Source organism: Pagrus major, chromosome 5 (genome assembly GCF_040436345.1).
Source record: "Pagrus major chromosome 5, Pma_NU_1.0".
Classification (NCBI taxonomy): Eukaryota; Metazoa; Chordata; class Actinopteri; order Spariformes; family Sparidae; genus Pagrus; species Pagrus major.
The window spans coordinates 19,206,104-19,220,434 of record NC_133219.1 but is presented as its reverse complement, the minus strand read 5'-3'; the positions used below and the strand labels follow the sequence as shown (position 1 = coordinate 19,220,434).

The window sequence follows — 14,331 nt, the reverse complement described above, 5'->3', positions numbered from 1 at the left end:
AAAGTTGGAAACGTTCACACGAGATTTCTGTATTTATGCGTTCGTCCCTGTGTTTGTTTTTCACTGGTTTGAAGCGGATGAGGCTTAGCCGGTAAAAAGACGATGTCACATATTGTACTTTCAAAACAAATCACAGTTAAGGAATATTTGAATGAAAATCTGATGGCAGTTGTGGGAATGTTTGCTTATTTGTCCAGCACTGTCAATCTTTCATATTCATCAAACTTTTTTTTTTTTTTTTTAAATACGCGTGAATATCTCAAAGTTTTCAATGATATTGAACATGTCGGGCTGAATTTTGGGAACGTGTGTAGAAAATGAAGCACAGGGCATTACAACATTTTCATGTGATGTATGGTGCGGACATGGGTTTCAATATTTCCACCAATGTAAACATCATATACCTTCAGTAAGAGCTAGAACAAGATGCCACAGAATATAAACAGTACTGTCAGATAATATAGAATAATACTTTTTCAAACCTTTAAGCTACTTGAAGTCTAAAAAGGGGGGAAATCTATGATTGCAGGGTTAATCTCTGATTATCTACATGCCTTTCCAAAATGCTTTCACACAAGACTTTTTATTTTTTATGGACAAATCTGTTTTCCAGCAGCGCTTCTAGTCCTTATCTGCCATCAAAGTCCACACTGAGAATACATGTGCAACCTCAACACTACTAGTTTTTAAAGGAAACAATAAAAAACTTCCATGCATGAGTGTGATAATAAACCTCAGAGGACATGATACTTTGACATCATTACAATAAATCACAATGTCTTACTCATTTCTAACTCTGTTAAAGTTCAACAGGAGTGTGAGTTTCTGGTTGTGTGTTTATGCTCAGACATGTGCAGGAGCAGCTCTGTAGGTTGGTCTTGGCCAAAGTTCAAGTCAGCGCATTATGACTCATCAACAACGTGAGCGAGAACTTTGTGTCTCCATCCATCAAACTGACACACATCGAGGCGCTGATGTATGTTATCCCAACAACTCTCAAACACAGCTCTCTTTGTGACCTTGAGTGATGGTTTATTACTGGACTGTGGCTGCTAAACAAGAGGCAGGCGCCTGAAGAGTTTTCTATTTCAGGGATGAACCAAAACAAGGTCAGTGTAGGCAGAGAGGTTAAGTCTCAAAAAAGGTAGAGACAGCGGAAGAATTATAACAGAGCTGTTTCTTTAAGAAATTAAGAAAGTCACTATACGGTATCTAAACGATTACAGAAATCTGAGATGCCACTATAATGACGTTCATCGAGAGCCCCCGCAACAAAAAACAAAAAAACAAAAACGAGAAATCAGATGATAAGACAAGTTTTAAACAAGCCAACAGTGTAGACTGATCATCTAAACCTCTGAGGCAAACAGAAAGTTGTTCTGCAAACTACTATGTATGTTTCGTGCATCCCTAGAAATTAATAAGTAGTATTGTATGCGAATTAACTTTTAGGGTACTTACTTTAAGGTTTTTCGTTTTCACATTTTACCAAAGTTTCATGTTACCAGCCACCAAAATCCATTCCTGCGCCATGTTGACAAATTTTACAAATTCTACATTTCGACCAAGTGACTTTGGGAAGACGTTCAACACCTCTGCATATACATGTTTCTAATGCTCAAAAAGACCAATAATGAATCTTATAGGACCAAGCAATCAACTGCCAAGAAGAAAAGAAAACAAGAAAAGCATCACTGGAGGAGGCAGGGGAAGAGAAAATATATTTTAAATCCTATTCAAAGGAATCATTAAGAAAACATTCCTAACAACTACTTAAAGATAATTAACGGAGGGTTTAATTAACCTCAAAGAAGAAATAAACCTGATTAAAAGCTTTGGCAATAAAAATCCAACATTTTTATGTTTGTACCGAGGCATAAAGTTTCTATTTCCAGCTCCAGGAGAATAATGTTGACAGTTCACAGTAAAAAGGGTCCTACTCATCCAATTCTTTCATTGTTTTTTAATATTCAAAATAAATACCAATACATTGAATGACTCCACGAATTAACTGACATGATGACATGGGCTGGAGTAATACTGAGGAGGGGACCATTTTAATGTACTGAGATGTGTGTGTGTGTGTGTGTGTGTGTGTGTGTGTGTGTGTGTGTGTGTGTGTGTGTGTGTGTGTGGCTGTGATGACCCCCCAGCAGGAGGTCAGAGGAATCACTGCCCTTGGTTTGTTAATAACTTATAAAAAAAAACAGTACGGGGCCCCCTGAAACCACACACACACACAAACAACACACACACACCTCCTGACAGTGTTGGTGAGATCGTGGTTGTGTGTGTGCCATCAGCCCCGGTGTTTAGTGGTTTGTGACCGTGTGTTTGACTTCAGTTTACGGCTGATGTCAAACTGAACAGTTTCCTCCAACAGTTTGTGCAAAGTCACTGAGTCATTTATACTATGACACACACACACACACACACACACAGATTTCTTTGCTGATAAGTAACTGTGAGTCAGTGTCAACGTACATCACTCCACAGGTCTGATTCTCAAGCGCCAAGGGTGTGATGTCACTGTCACACACACACACACACACACACACACACACACACACACACACACACACACACACACACACACACACACACACACACACACACACACACACACACACACACACACACACAGAGTCTTCTTTTAAGTCTGGGAATATTTCTTATTCTCACAGGACAGCGATTTTTCCAGCTCTTGTCCACAACAGGAAGAGTTGCTCACAAATATGTTGTGACCAAATTATCCTGGAATGTTAAGTACAACAACAACAACAGAGTTCGAGCTGATCGACCACTTACTTAATGTTGATGTCTTATTCTAAAAGTAGAAAACTTTTGGGTTGTTTTTGTAGTGGTCACAAAATACACAGACTTAAGAAGAGCCAGAAACATTAATCCACTGATATTATCACCGAATATTGGCCTATCAGAGATATATCAGTATCGGCATGAATGTTGCCTAATATGTACCGATAGATTTTTTTTAATTTTTTTTTACAAAACCTAATGCAGTTAAAGACTCTTGGGGTAATTTATAATTATTAAATTCCCAGTGAAGTGTACTGTTTGAGTGCACTGAAGTCACTTCAGACCATAAAGCTTATTGTTAAACTGTAAAATATCCTGCCTCCATTCCACATCTTTGTCAAAAGTGTTTGATGACTACATTTGAGGAATTGCAAAAAATGCATGTATATTGGCCGATATAACAACATTAGGCTTCCCGCGGTGTTCCTCATGCTACACAGGGGTCGGGCACACACTGAATGTATAACTGGCCCAACGCCTCCACTGTCGTTTTGCTGTTTTAAAAATCAAATATTAGTCAGATGACAGATGCTGTAGTTACAAAGAACCGCAGGCGTTTAGTCGCAGCGGGGCCAGCAGCAGAGTCACAGGAGTCACATTTCTCCTATAAAGTGACGAGATTAAGGAGAGTTAATGGTGGAGGATTTGGTGTCAAAAAGGAAAAGCAAAAGTGCCTGTTTGGCAATATTTCAGATTTAACCTCAATGCTAAATGGGAACCTGATAATCTTAATGAGTGAAAGGAGTTAGTTAACTCACTGAGAAGTTAGAGGTATGCAGCCTGCTGCCTGCAGCTCCTCATCTAACAGCACCTTTTTTCCATTACTCCATCACAAAAAATATCATTCGCTGGAGCACTGCACATCATCAGAACAACATAGTGATGAAAAAGGAAAATAATCCTGACTTTTACCTGCATAAGGATCTTCCACTAATAAACTCACTTCAGATCTTCAATTTGCAGATTTGACTTGTCTACACAATATATTAAGCTTGGAACTGAATTGGAAATGTGGTGTTAATGTCAACCAGGAGACTTACAACAACAACATCAACAAGCAAAGGAAAAAAGTATAATGAAGGTTGATAACCTAAAAATACCATCCCCCTTTTCTCTCAATTGTATTTCCTGTGTAAGACAAAACAACAACAACAACGCTAGTTCCCGACGTGGGCTAAACATCACTCCTTCCTTTCATTCAGACTTTGTTTAATCAAAACATTTTTCAAGGTCTTGAAATGCCCAACTTCAAATGTCAACACATCTCCAGAAGCTGAATGAACCTTGTGAACACAACAGTGACCTGACTGCCCATTCAGACTCACTCTGTTCTGTGAGAATCACAGAGCGTCTTTATAGACACATGAATCATGCTGCTCATAAACAAACAGCTCGTCTGCTGACACGGAGGATCACACACACACACACACACACACACACACACACACAAACGTACACATGCTATAAAAGGAGTGGAACAAGGACAGTGAATATCTGTATTTGAGGTTTTTAGTTCTCATGAGTCTACTGAACTCCCACACATCAGACATACATACACATGTTATTATCAGCATCGGCGTGGTTTCCAAGAAGCACATAGGTCTGGTCAATATATAAGATATCTATCATTATTGTGACATCTCAGATTTTGGATATCGTTACATCATGATATGGTGTAGGTTCAATTTTTTCCTGGTTTTAAAAAGTGCGATATGTAAGAGTTTTAGTTGAAAAGATTTTAAAACTAAAATGATCAAGAAAATGTGAAAAATAGCAGTTTTGACGTCTATGTATTGGGTTGCAGAGATATCTAATGAGGCTAGCATGCTAACCAGCTAGCCTTGAGGTGTCTGGTCTGAAGCACCTGTGCTAACACCAACTCTCCCCTGGTGCCCTGGGCCCTCAGTCCCCACTGCTAGATGCACAGCTAACTGAGCTTAATCCCTTACAGTAGCTACAGCTATCAGCCGTTAGCGGTTACTCTGTCGACATGCTGCCCCCTACATTTTAAGTATGAATTTTATACGTCATACTTTTTTTGGCTCTCAAACTTGCAAAAAGTTGCAGGTACTCCCTCCACACTAACACCACACTATTAAATAGATGGTTTTTTTTAAATTCAATAAGTTGTTGTCACACACGCAAAATAACTAGCTTCAAATTAAAATAATCTCCCATCTTTCGCTCCCTTCTCTCTCGGTGATCGCCAGAAATAAGCACTCGTGGAATGTGAGAGAATAATTTTGTTTACAGGACAAACACGAACCACACAAACTCACACACAAGCTATTCCAAGACTCTTCAGAAGAACTAGGAATTAATAATTCATTAAGTAGTCTGCAGTGCATCTGTAATTACTGAAATAAAATATTCATCAGCACAGGATCTAATTAAAATTGTCCTTCATCTATTCTAGGTTGAGTCATTAGATAGTTGTACCGGACCTTGAACTTAATGTTGTTTTACCTGACTTGGTATTAACTGAGAAACACTTTGATTGAGAGAAAAAAAATGCAAAAACAGCATTCTGAGTAAAGACAGAACACATCAGAGAAGTGAAATATTATTTTCTACAGAGTCACCTCACTATCCAGAACTGTTTACCACTCCTGGCTCCAGCTGTATTTTTCTATCCAGAAGGCGACAGTGGAAAATTCCCTCGCTGGCATGCTGGCACTAAATGCCGCCCTCTCTAAATAGGTCTCAGTGGATTATTCCACATGTGGGGTCTCTCCACAACATCCTCGATATCCGGCCTCCCACGGGGGAAAATCTCACCGAGACGAGTGGCGGGGAGAAAGTCAAAGTGATCCCCTGGATTACTGGACCCGGCTAATGACTGTTTAGGGACAATGACATAACCGACGTGTGGGAAATAAATGTGTGTGAAAGAGTGAGATTAAGACAATGAAGCGTCGTTTTCCCACCCTGTGGGATCTGAGCGCACGTGTACATGTACACAGAGTGGAAACAGGAGAAGAGCAAAAGCTGTGGGTTTTTTTGTGTGTTTACAGTGTGTAAGCATGCAGACGGAGGCACAGATTCTCATGTTGAAGTGCGTTTGTGCATTGACAGCTGACTGACAGCAGGTGAGAATGGTAAGCTTCCACCTAAATCTGACCGAGAAAAATCGCTGTGGTGACTTTTATGTAAAAACAACCCTGGTTGTTATTCAGACTGAAGACCAGCATACGATAAAGGGTGCAGGTCTGAAAAAATCGTGAAAAAATGAGTAAAAGTAATGATTTCTATCATAGATGCATCCGTAGATTATTTTCTTTGATTTGTCTATTACATTAATATTAGTGAAAATGCCCTTTAAAATACATTTCTTACAACCCAAAACTAAAAGTCATGTTTAACTTTCTGTATGAATTCTTCTGTCTTTATTGTCAATGACCCACTTGCTTGTTAGTGAATCTTTTTGAGAAGTTACGTTAAAAAAAAGTTAGTATTAGGTGTACCAGATATCCTGATTATCTTTTCACTAGTATAGTGCAGAGTGTTTACGTCTGATACAAACAGTATGTGAGCCAGAGCATACTGTAATGTCCTTTGTTTGATTTACTCTGAAGCTATGCTAGCTATCCTAAAATGACCACTGAAGTCTAGAGTTGGTGAGTGTTTGTGTAGAGTTTGACTTTAACCTCCTGCAGCCTGGCACTCCGCCAAATCTGGCCCTTAAAACCCTTAAAGTAGTCGTAGCTAATCTCCTTGTAGAGTTAATTGACTTTGGATCAGTTGTGACTTCCACACTGTTGTTGTTGTTGTTGTTGTTATTATAACAACACACAGACTTGCACAGTGTTTTTGACATTTGTTTAAATATCTCCCTATACACTGTAGTTAAATGAAACTGTCATTTCTGCTGTGTGCTTCCTTGTGCCTAAAAGAAGGGCTCAGAAGCTTTCGCAGGGATCCAGTCATAAATGAACTATATTATGTGTCCTATACTGTCTTTATTTAACAGCAAGTACTGGAACAGCTGGCTGTGCTCTGGCAAAGAAGAGGAAAACATTAGAAGGACAGATTTAGGAGGGAAAACAAACTATAACTCAAGCCTTGGTGAAAAATCTGGGCCTGTTTCTTCAAATAACAACTTAGTTAGTGTGAGATGTTAGTGAGACTTATAATAAATTCCTTATTGAACCAAACTTCATGAATGTTTTTTGTGTAGTAGTATGTGTTCCTCTCATTCCATCACAGAAAAATGAGAGTTGTAGACATCATTGGAACTCAAGACTGCCATGTACAAGCATACGTAAACTTTTGACCACGACTGTATATGTTTTCCAAAACTTTGTGTTAATCTTACTTTTGTTAATTGAATCATTATAATTAATTTAGGAACTAAGTCATTACTGCCAGTTAACAGTATTCCTGGAAGACTGTTTTGTTTTGGTTAAACAGCTCTTGTTCAGTGACTCAGCTTAACTTTGAGTGCTTTTAAACGCACAAACACAAACCCAGGCAAACGCCAACACACTCTGCTTTATCAACAGTATCGGGACCCCTGTCGGGTCAGGGCTGTGTGCGACGCCTACCGCCATCTGTCGCAAGCTGGAGCTCACAGTCGCGCTTAACAAGAAGGTGGACCGCTCGATGCAGCTAAGCTCCTGATGCACTAAGTGAGGGGAGGACTCGACAGGTGGAGAGAAGAAGAGAAGGTGGCAGAGATAAGGGTCCCAAGAAAGAAAGAGTAAGAGCATGTGTGGAAGGTCAGTCTCATAATCCAAACTGCACCGCAAACAAACTCTTCACGTCAGCTGCGACTTCATTGGTAAAGGATGAATTAAACGATATATGCTGTGTACATTCAATATCCAACAACGTTCATATTTGCACATTGAAGACAAAGCAAAACAACAAACCAAAATGCCAAATAACTACTGGAGTTGAATCTGACTGTAGAAACAGAGTTATGTGAGAGCTGGAATTAAACTAGATATTGTGTGTGGGAGAATACATGAGTGTGGGAGGACGTGAAGATAAAAGATTTCGAAAAGAGCAAGTTCTCCTATCGATCAGCCTGTGAAGGTCAGGCAGCAGTGTGAGCAACTTTTCGCATTCAGACCGGCTATTTCACTCACACTGAAGCAACAAGCAGCAACAGACCCAAGTCACACGTCACCCCCTCTTCCCTGGATCACCATTTACCTGCAGGATGAGAACGAAGTAGTCGACGGGCTTGCCCCTCTGGTAGACGTAGTGATGGGGCGAGCGCTTCTCGCTTTCGCTGAACTTGATCTCCTGGATCACATCGGGGTGGCGCAGGATTCGTAGCAGCACCTTGTCTGAGATCTGAGATGGGCTGAACAAGCTCACCTCTGCAGGGGGAATGGAAGAGAAATAAAGACAGATTTATGATTAGGATATTAATTTACTTTGACCATGACACCTTTTTGGACATCGACGTAGTTCAAGACATGTACATGTAAAACCCTAAATAAATTCTAGAGATGCACTGACAGAAATGAGCAGCTGTTAACTCCTTAGTGTGAACCAATCTGTTGACATCACTGAGCCAAGTGCTTATTAAATTAGACACTCATGCTTTTGTCTGTGGTACAGCATAACAGTCGTATAAACGGGTGTACCAAGTACAATGAAGTAAACAGTAACTAATAAAGGCTACTTCTTTGTCGCCTGTGGAGAAAGTCCCCAGACTCCCTTAAAAAACTGCTTTATAACTTTATAAACTCTATGAAACGCTGTCTACAACACATTCTTAACTATTTGGGCCTACATGTTAATTCAGCGAATTTAATACATGAAGATATAGGTGATCCTATACTTAACACAGGAGTGTAACACGTTTAAAGCCTTAGCCTAAAGCTTTGACATACTGAAATAATCAAAGGGATCACAAGGACCGAGTATCAAGTGATCAAATAGAATTGAAAACTACATGAAGCATCTCATGTTTTAAATGGACATTACATGAATTAGTATCAGTTAGAGCTTCCAAATGCAATCACATGAAGATCAGCTCCTCGTCAGGCTTATGGAAACACATTGAATTATATAATGGTTTGCTCTGGTGCAAGAGAAGGATTGTTCTTTTACAGGATGGTAGTAATTAGTCGACTGACAGGAAAATAAATCAGCAGCTGTTCTGAGAATTTAATGATGATTTTAGTCGTTTTTGAGGGTCATTTATTGGATAGTAACAGGTGAAGAGATTTGCTTGTGTGCATTGTTCTAACACCTCATTGTGTTAACAAACAAGGGGGTTTGAATATCTTCAACAAAATTGTGGATTATTACGTTATTATTCAAAATTAATAGTTTCTTGTTGCATAGGTTTATGCCTTTTAATGCATTATGTAAAGCACTTTGAATTGCCTTTAAGTATGAAATGGGCTATATAAAGAAAATTGCCCTTAGTTTTATTGCCATTTCTTTCTTTTTGCTCATTCTTTTGATTAACCTGTACATAAAAAGTTCAGTTCTTGTACCTCATTGTGTTTTTCAAACAATGTAAATAATGGCTGAGTGAAAAATCGTAGCCTAAACAATTAGCCGATTAATCAAATAGTTGATCAACAGTAAAATCTGCAAACTGTCCTTCAGTTCGAGCTCATCTGATGTAAGATTCTGCTGTTTTTCTCTGTTTTACATCATCATACACCACTGGTTAAACACGCAATCCATTTGAAGACGTCGCCTTTGGCTCTGAGGAATTGTGATTTTGTTTTCATAGATACAAAATAATGGGCAGAATAATCAATCATGAGACCAATTATTAGTTGCAGCCCCAAAAAATATTAGATTCTTTAACAATTTAGCATCAATACCAGTGGCGAACTTCACAATTAGCCTCCGGGCTAACACTAGCACATTCACAGTGATGTTGGTTCATGTGCATTGCCTTTGTTAAAAAGAATAACTGGTGAAAAGCATTTGGTTTCCCTGCATTTCTCAACTGTCGTTGGACAGTCTGTTGCAATCACAGCTCCACCAAGTGCCTTCGACCCCACCCAAACTGAGAACAAAGAAACAGTCCGCCCTGCAAACAAACTCAATGCTATACACAGTGAGAGGTGAGGCATATATGACCAACGTTGGCATTCATCCTCTAAAAAGGCAAACAAACTCTTTCCACTCTGGTTTACATATTAAGTTAACAAGTTCATCTGGTTTCCCTGCTGTGACTCTGATGACATGGTCCATGACTTTTCAATGATTTTCAAGTCAGAACACTTTCACAGCCTGTTAATTTATATCTTCCTGGTTTGTTCATTTTCTTTTTTTCGCAGCTCCAAAAAGACTACAGACTGTCTGTTGCAAAACACAGAAGCTCTTACAGTTATGTAATAAAGCATTGCATTAGGTTGTTATAATGCACTCATAAAATCCCTGATAATCCCTGACTTTCCCTGTGTGGAATACATCCCTCAAACATCAGTCATACTCCAGATATCCAATGTCAGATAACGAAGGCAATGGAGCTCAGACACAATCTTAAAAGAGCTGGTTAATGATCGTTGATGTGAACAAGAAAGAAAAAAAAAGAAGAAAAACAGTGAAACAGTAACTTCCTCGACCAAAAACAGAACCTCTCATGAAATGAATAATCTAATTCCTGTGCATTGAGTCGAGAAAGAAAAATGAAACTAACATCCCAAGAGGGCAACAAAAACCAAACAGAGCTAGCACAGACTGACGTTATGCCTGCAGAGGAGCAGACTCTGGCATGCCCCTGCACCACAGTGTCTGTGAGATGAGAAGTGCTACGTCATGCTAGAAGCGGCTACTGCTAACTGCTTCTGGCAGAGCGTATCAGCTAACCCTCGCTAACCGGACACACTGCAACATGTTCTCAAGTGATTTGTAGCAGCGGCGAGGCATCGCATCCAGCTGGCCAAAGTCCAGAGTCTTCTTGTGGTGGTAAGCACAGGAAGGCACACCGCTTGGATCTTAAATAGATCCTCCAAGTAAATAAACACATTAAACCTCCTCCCAGCAAGTGTGGACCTGCATTGCTTGTCAGATGGCAAGATGACAGAATTCATCACGCCCTGACATCTCGGATAGGAGATGGGATAATCACACTGTGACTACATATCGAAGACATATGTTCACATGTACAGCTGGGTTCACAAGTGATCTACATGCTGTGTTTTAGTAACATTGTGATAAGTGACTGTTTACGTCTCTGTTGTGTGCATGCTTGCATCAGTTCTTTCCCTACCTGTAGCCAAGAAGCGATGGGCGGCCAGCAGCAGCTGAGGAGAGACCTTCACTTTTGATTCGCTCTCGTGTTTGAAGGCAGAGAAGTCTCTCTTATTCTTATTGGGCGCCACCTTTTTCCTGGTGCGGTTATCAGCTGAGAAGAGACACACAGCAGACAGTTATGCATTAAAAAAAATGTAAAGTCAAAGGACGAAAAGGCAAAAATCATCTTAGCTGCTCAATGCTTACTTGTGTAAACATAAATCAAAGTCTAAATACCTGAAAATAGACTGCTTACATTTATGTCAAAGATAAAATAACAGCTCTCGAGACATGAATAATAAAGTAGTTAACTAACTAAGTTAGAGCTGACTGCACTGACAGTAAAGAGTGGTAAATCAAAGAGCGAAGCTCAACTCACTATAAAGGTCTGATTCATCCAGAATCTCAGATTTTATTATCTCCTCGATCACGTCTTCGAGGGTGACCAACCCCCACACCTCGTAGAAAGGATCTCCCTCGCCCTCGTTGTTCACCTTCTGGACAATGGCAAGGTGGGATTTTCCTGAATGGTAGAAAGAAAATTAACATTAGCTGAATATACAGATGATCATCACATCCATTTATCAAGGCCCTCTAATCAAGTACACAGGAAGTAGAGTTGCACGACAAGGGCAAGACAATTTGTATTAACACCCAGAAAAGCAAAACAGCTGTAAACTAAGGAATTCATATCATATCAGACTATTTAAATCTGACTTATACACATATCGATGCCACACACAAGATGGTGATGTGATGTACATTTCTGCTGAGTGCAGAAGGCACTGTGGTGACAGCTGGTCGAAGTAATGCACCATGAAAGTGAGCAACACATTATTAAACAGGGGAACAGGACAAGCAAGATGTTAAAGAATGCAGTATCCTTAAGGCCCTTTCTGAAATTGAAATCTTGTGGCTTGGAGTCAGTGTTCACGTGTTGATGCTGCTTTTTTAACAGCCTTGCACCTACGTAACAGGCACATAATTGAACCCATTTAACAGAACCAGAGTGTATTTTTTATATTATTTTGTATTAACATGCTGAAATACTTCACTGGATTAACTGAAAATAGATGTTTCATTATGGTTACTTTATATATAAACAGTTTCAGCATGGATTATCAATAAAATGTATAACATAATATGTACTCAATACTGCTCATACTCTGAGCAGATTTTATCCTTATGCTTACCTCTACAGCAGCATTCACAGCTTCATATAAAGTTTTATCTAAAGTTTTATGAGATAAGGAATGTATTTGACTGTAATTATTAGATCTTTTGGACACACACAGAATCACCAGGTGATAAACATTCAATGTAAACTAGGTCTGCATGATTAATCGGGAGAAAAATAAATAATCAGGATCTCATTTCTAAACGACGGCGGTTCATTTGCTCCCATTTACCCTTACATTCATGTCACGCTGCATTCACGTATTGACATGCTATTAAGTCATCATCCACGCATACAACTCAATTATCTTTCTCATTTCTCCTCCTCATTCACAGCACTCCGCTGCAGTCCCGGTTACTATAGTAACCTGACATGGCGTCGGCAGAGGCACATGCAGGACAAGCAAGGAAGAGGCAGTCAGAAAAAGATCAGCCAGCCTACTCGGAGGAGTCGGAGCCAGAAGGTTTTCACGCGTAAGAAAAAAAAAAATAACACCGAGGACTGTCCCAGTGGCGAGGGCGAGAGTGATGTTGTGCTCATACCAAAAAAAAATTGAAAGAATTGAAATCTTCTCAAAAGCGCAAAATCAAATATCATATTATTTTTCACTAATAGCCCCTTCTTCAGTATCTATATTGCAACAATATTTTAGGGATGATTATTGGTACTTTCATCGGTAAAGTGGTTATAATGACTAAGTAGGTGTAATCCAATATGAGTTTGCAATGAAGGACAAGGGAACCACATTACAAAATCCAAGCCGCCAGACCACACAAAGTTCAATAATCCAAACATTACACAGTGCACAGCGTATCCTTCAAGTCCAGCACTTTGATATATGTTATGTCGTCTGCTGAAAGCCCTGTAGACAACAAGTTATTTTACTTGAGTGTCTAAGGGTGCAATAAATGTTTTTCTTGAAAATAGGAAGAATCGTGTGAGAGGATCGTGATCTCAATTCTCATACGATAAATCCTGTCAACTAAAACAGAAACTTAGTTATAGATGCTTATTGTTTCTGTGATAACTACAGAAAACTATACGCTGCACATTTATTCTGATGTCAATGTCTTTTCATGTGATGTGTGATCCTGGTAAATTGCCGTTCCAATGGCACCACCAACTGAGCCACCACTAGTGCTATATAAACTGCAGCCAAAAGGGATCAAAGCAGAGCTAGACGATATTGTGAAAATGTAAAATGATGATGTCAACAGTCATGTCTTGCTCGTGTTGGCATGTTGAGCTGTCAGCTTTGTCTCGGCTTCATCCTACATACTCATTCAAAATAAAACAGCATGCAACTCGATGAGCAGAAAGGATGTAATTACATCATCATCATATCACAGCTCTTGGTTTGTCCATTCCAACATACAAAGCTGGCCGAGCCCCTCGAACATGACAAACAGTCCTATCATGATTTCTGTTTGATAGCAGCTCTGCACCAACATTAACCCATCAGCCCACTCCCTCTGCTTGCACCACAAATATCCTGATAATGTGTACAGGTCGTTACAGCAGGGGTTGGGCCTGGACTTTGGCCACGAGCGTTACTGTATAACAAAAACCCCACATGTACACCAAGACACACACACGCACCCTGCCGAACTCTCTCCACATGACAAACTGTTCAAAGTGCAGATGGTCTCCGGAGACACCCTCGGCGATGCTCTGAATTATTAATGACGCTGCCAAAGTGAAGCACTCAGAGGATATATGGGGGTCTGGTCCCCGGGTGGATAATTTCTCCCAGTCAGTCAAACATATGGGGGTATACATGCAAGCAACTGGTTTAAACTACCTTTTGTCTCACACGCTAACGCGCACACAGACACACCATTAAGTGACTGGATTTGTTTCGGGCTGCTGAGGGCGAGTGAGACAATTTGATTCCTAAATATAGGAGGATTTTATTGTCATTCTCCTCAAAACCACCAAGTTATCATGTCACTATAAAGGATAAAAGGGAGAGAGAGAAGAGGTAGAGACAGCGAGAAATCACAAAGGCCTGCAGATCAATGGGATTTACAAAGAGCTCATATGACCAGCAATTAAAAGAAGACTGGAAGTGTTTTTCTCTTTGTCTGTGTGTCCTTGATGTCTGCCTGCATGTCCTGGCA

The 14,331-nt window shown here is 39.8% G+C and overlaps 1 protein-coding gene across 1 annotated transcript in view; it reads right to left on the bottom strand.

Moving 5' to 3' along the window:
• Positions 1-14,331, bottom strand: part of LOC140996313 (metal transporter CNNM4) — a 46,937-nt gene that overhangs the window by 14,728 nt on the left and 17,878 nt on the right. Inside the window, exons 2-4 of the mRNA XM_073466670.1 lie at positions 11,414-11,557; positions 11,012-11,146; positions 7,975-8,144 (exon numbers count right to left, since the gene is read on the bottom strand). Coding sequence (XP_073322771.1) covers positions 7,975-8,144; positions 11,012-11,146; positions 11,414-11,557 — 449 coding nt within the window. The remainder of the gene's footprint in view (positions 1-7,974; positions 8,145-11,011; positions 11,147-11,413; positions 11,558-14,331) is intronic.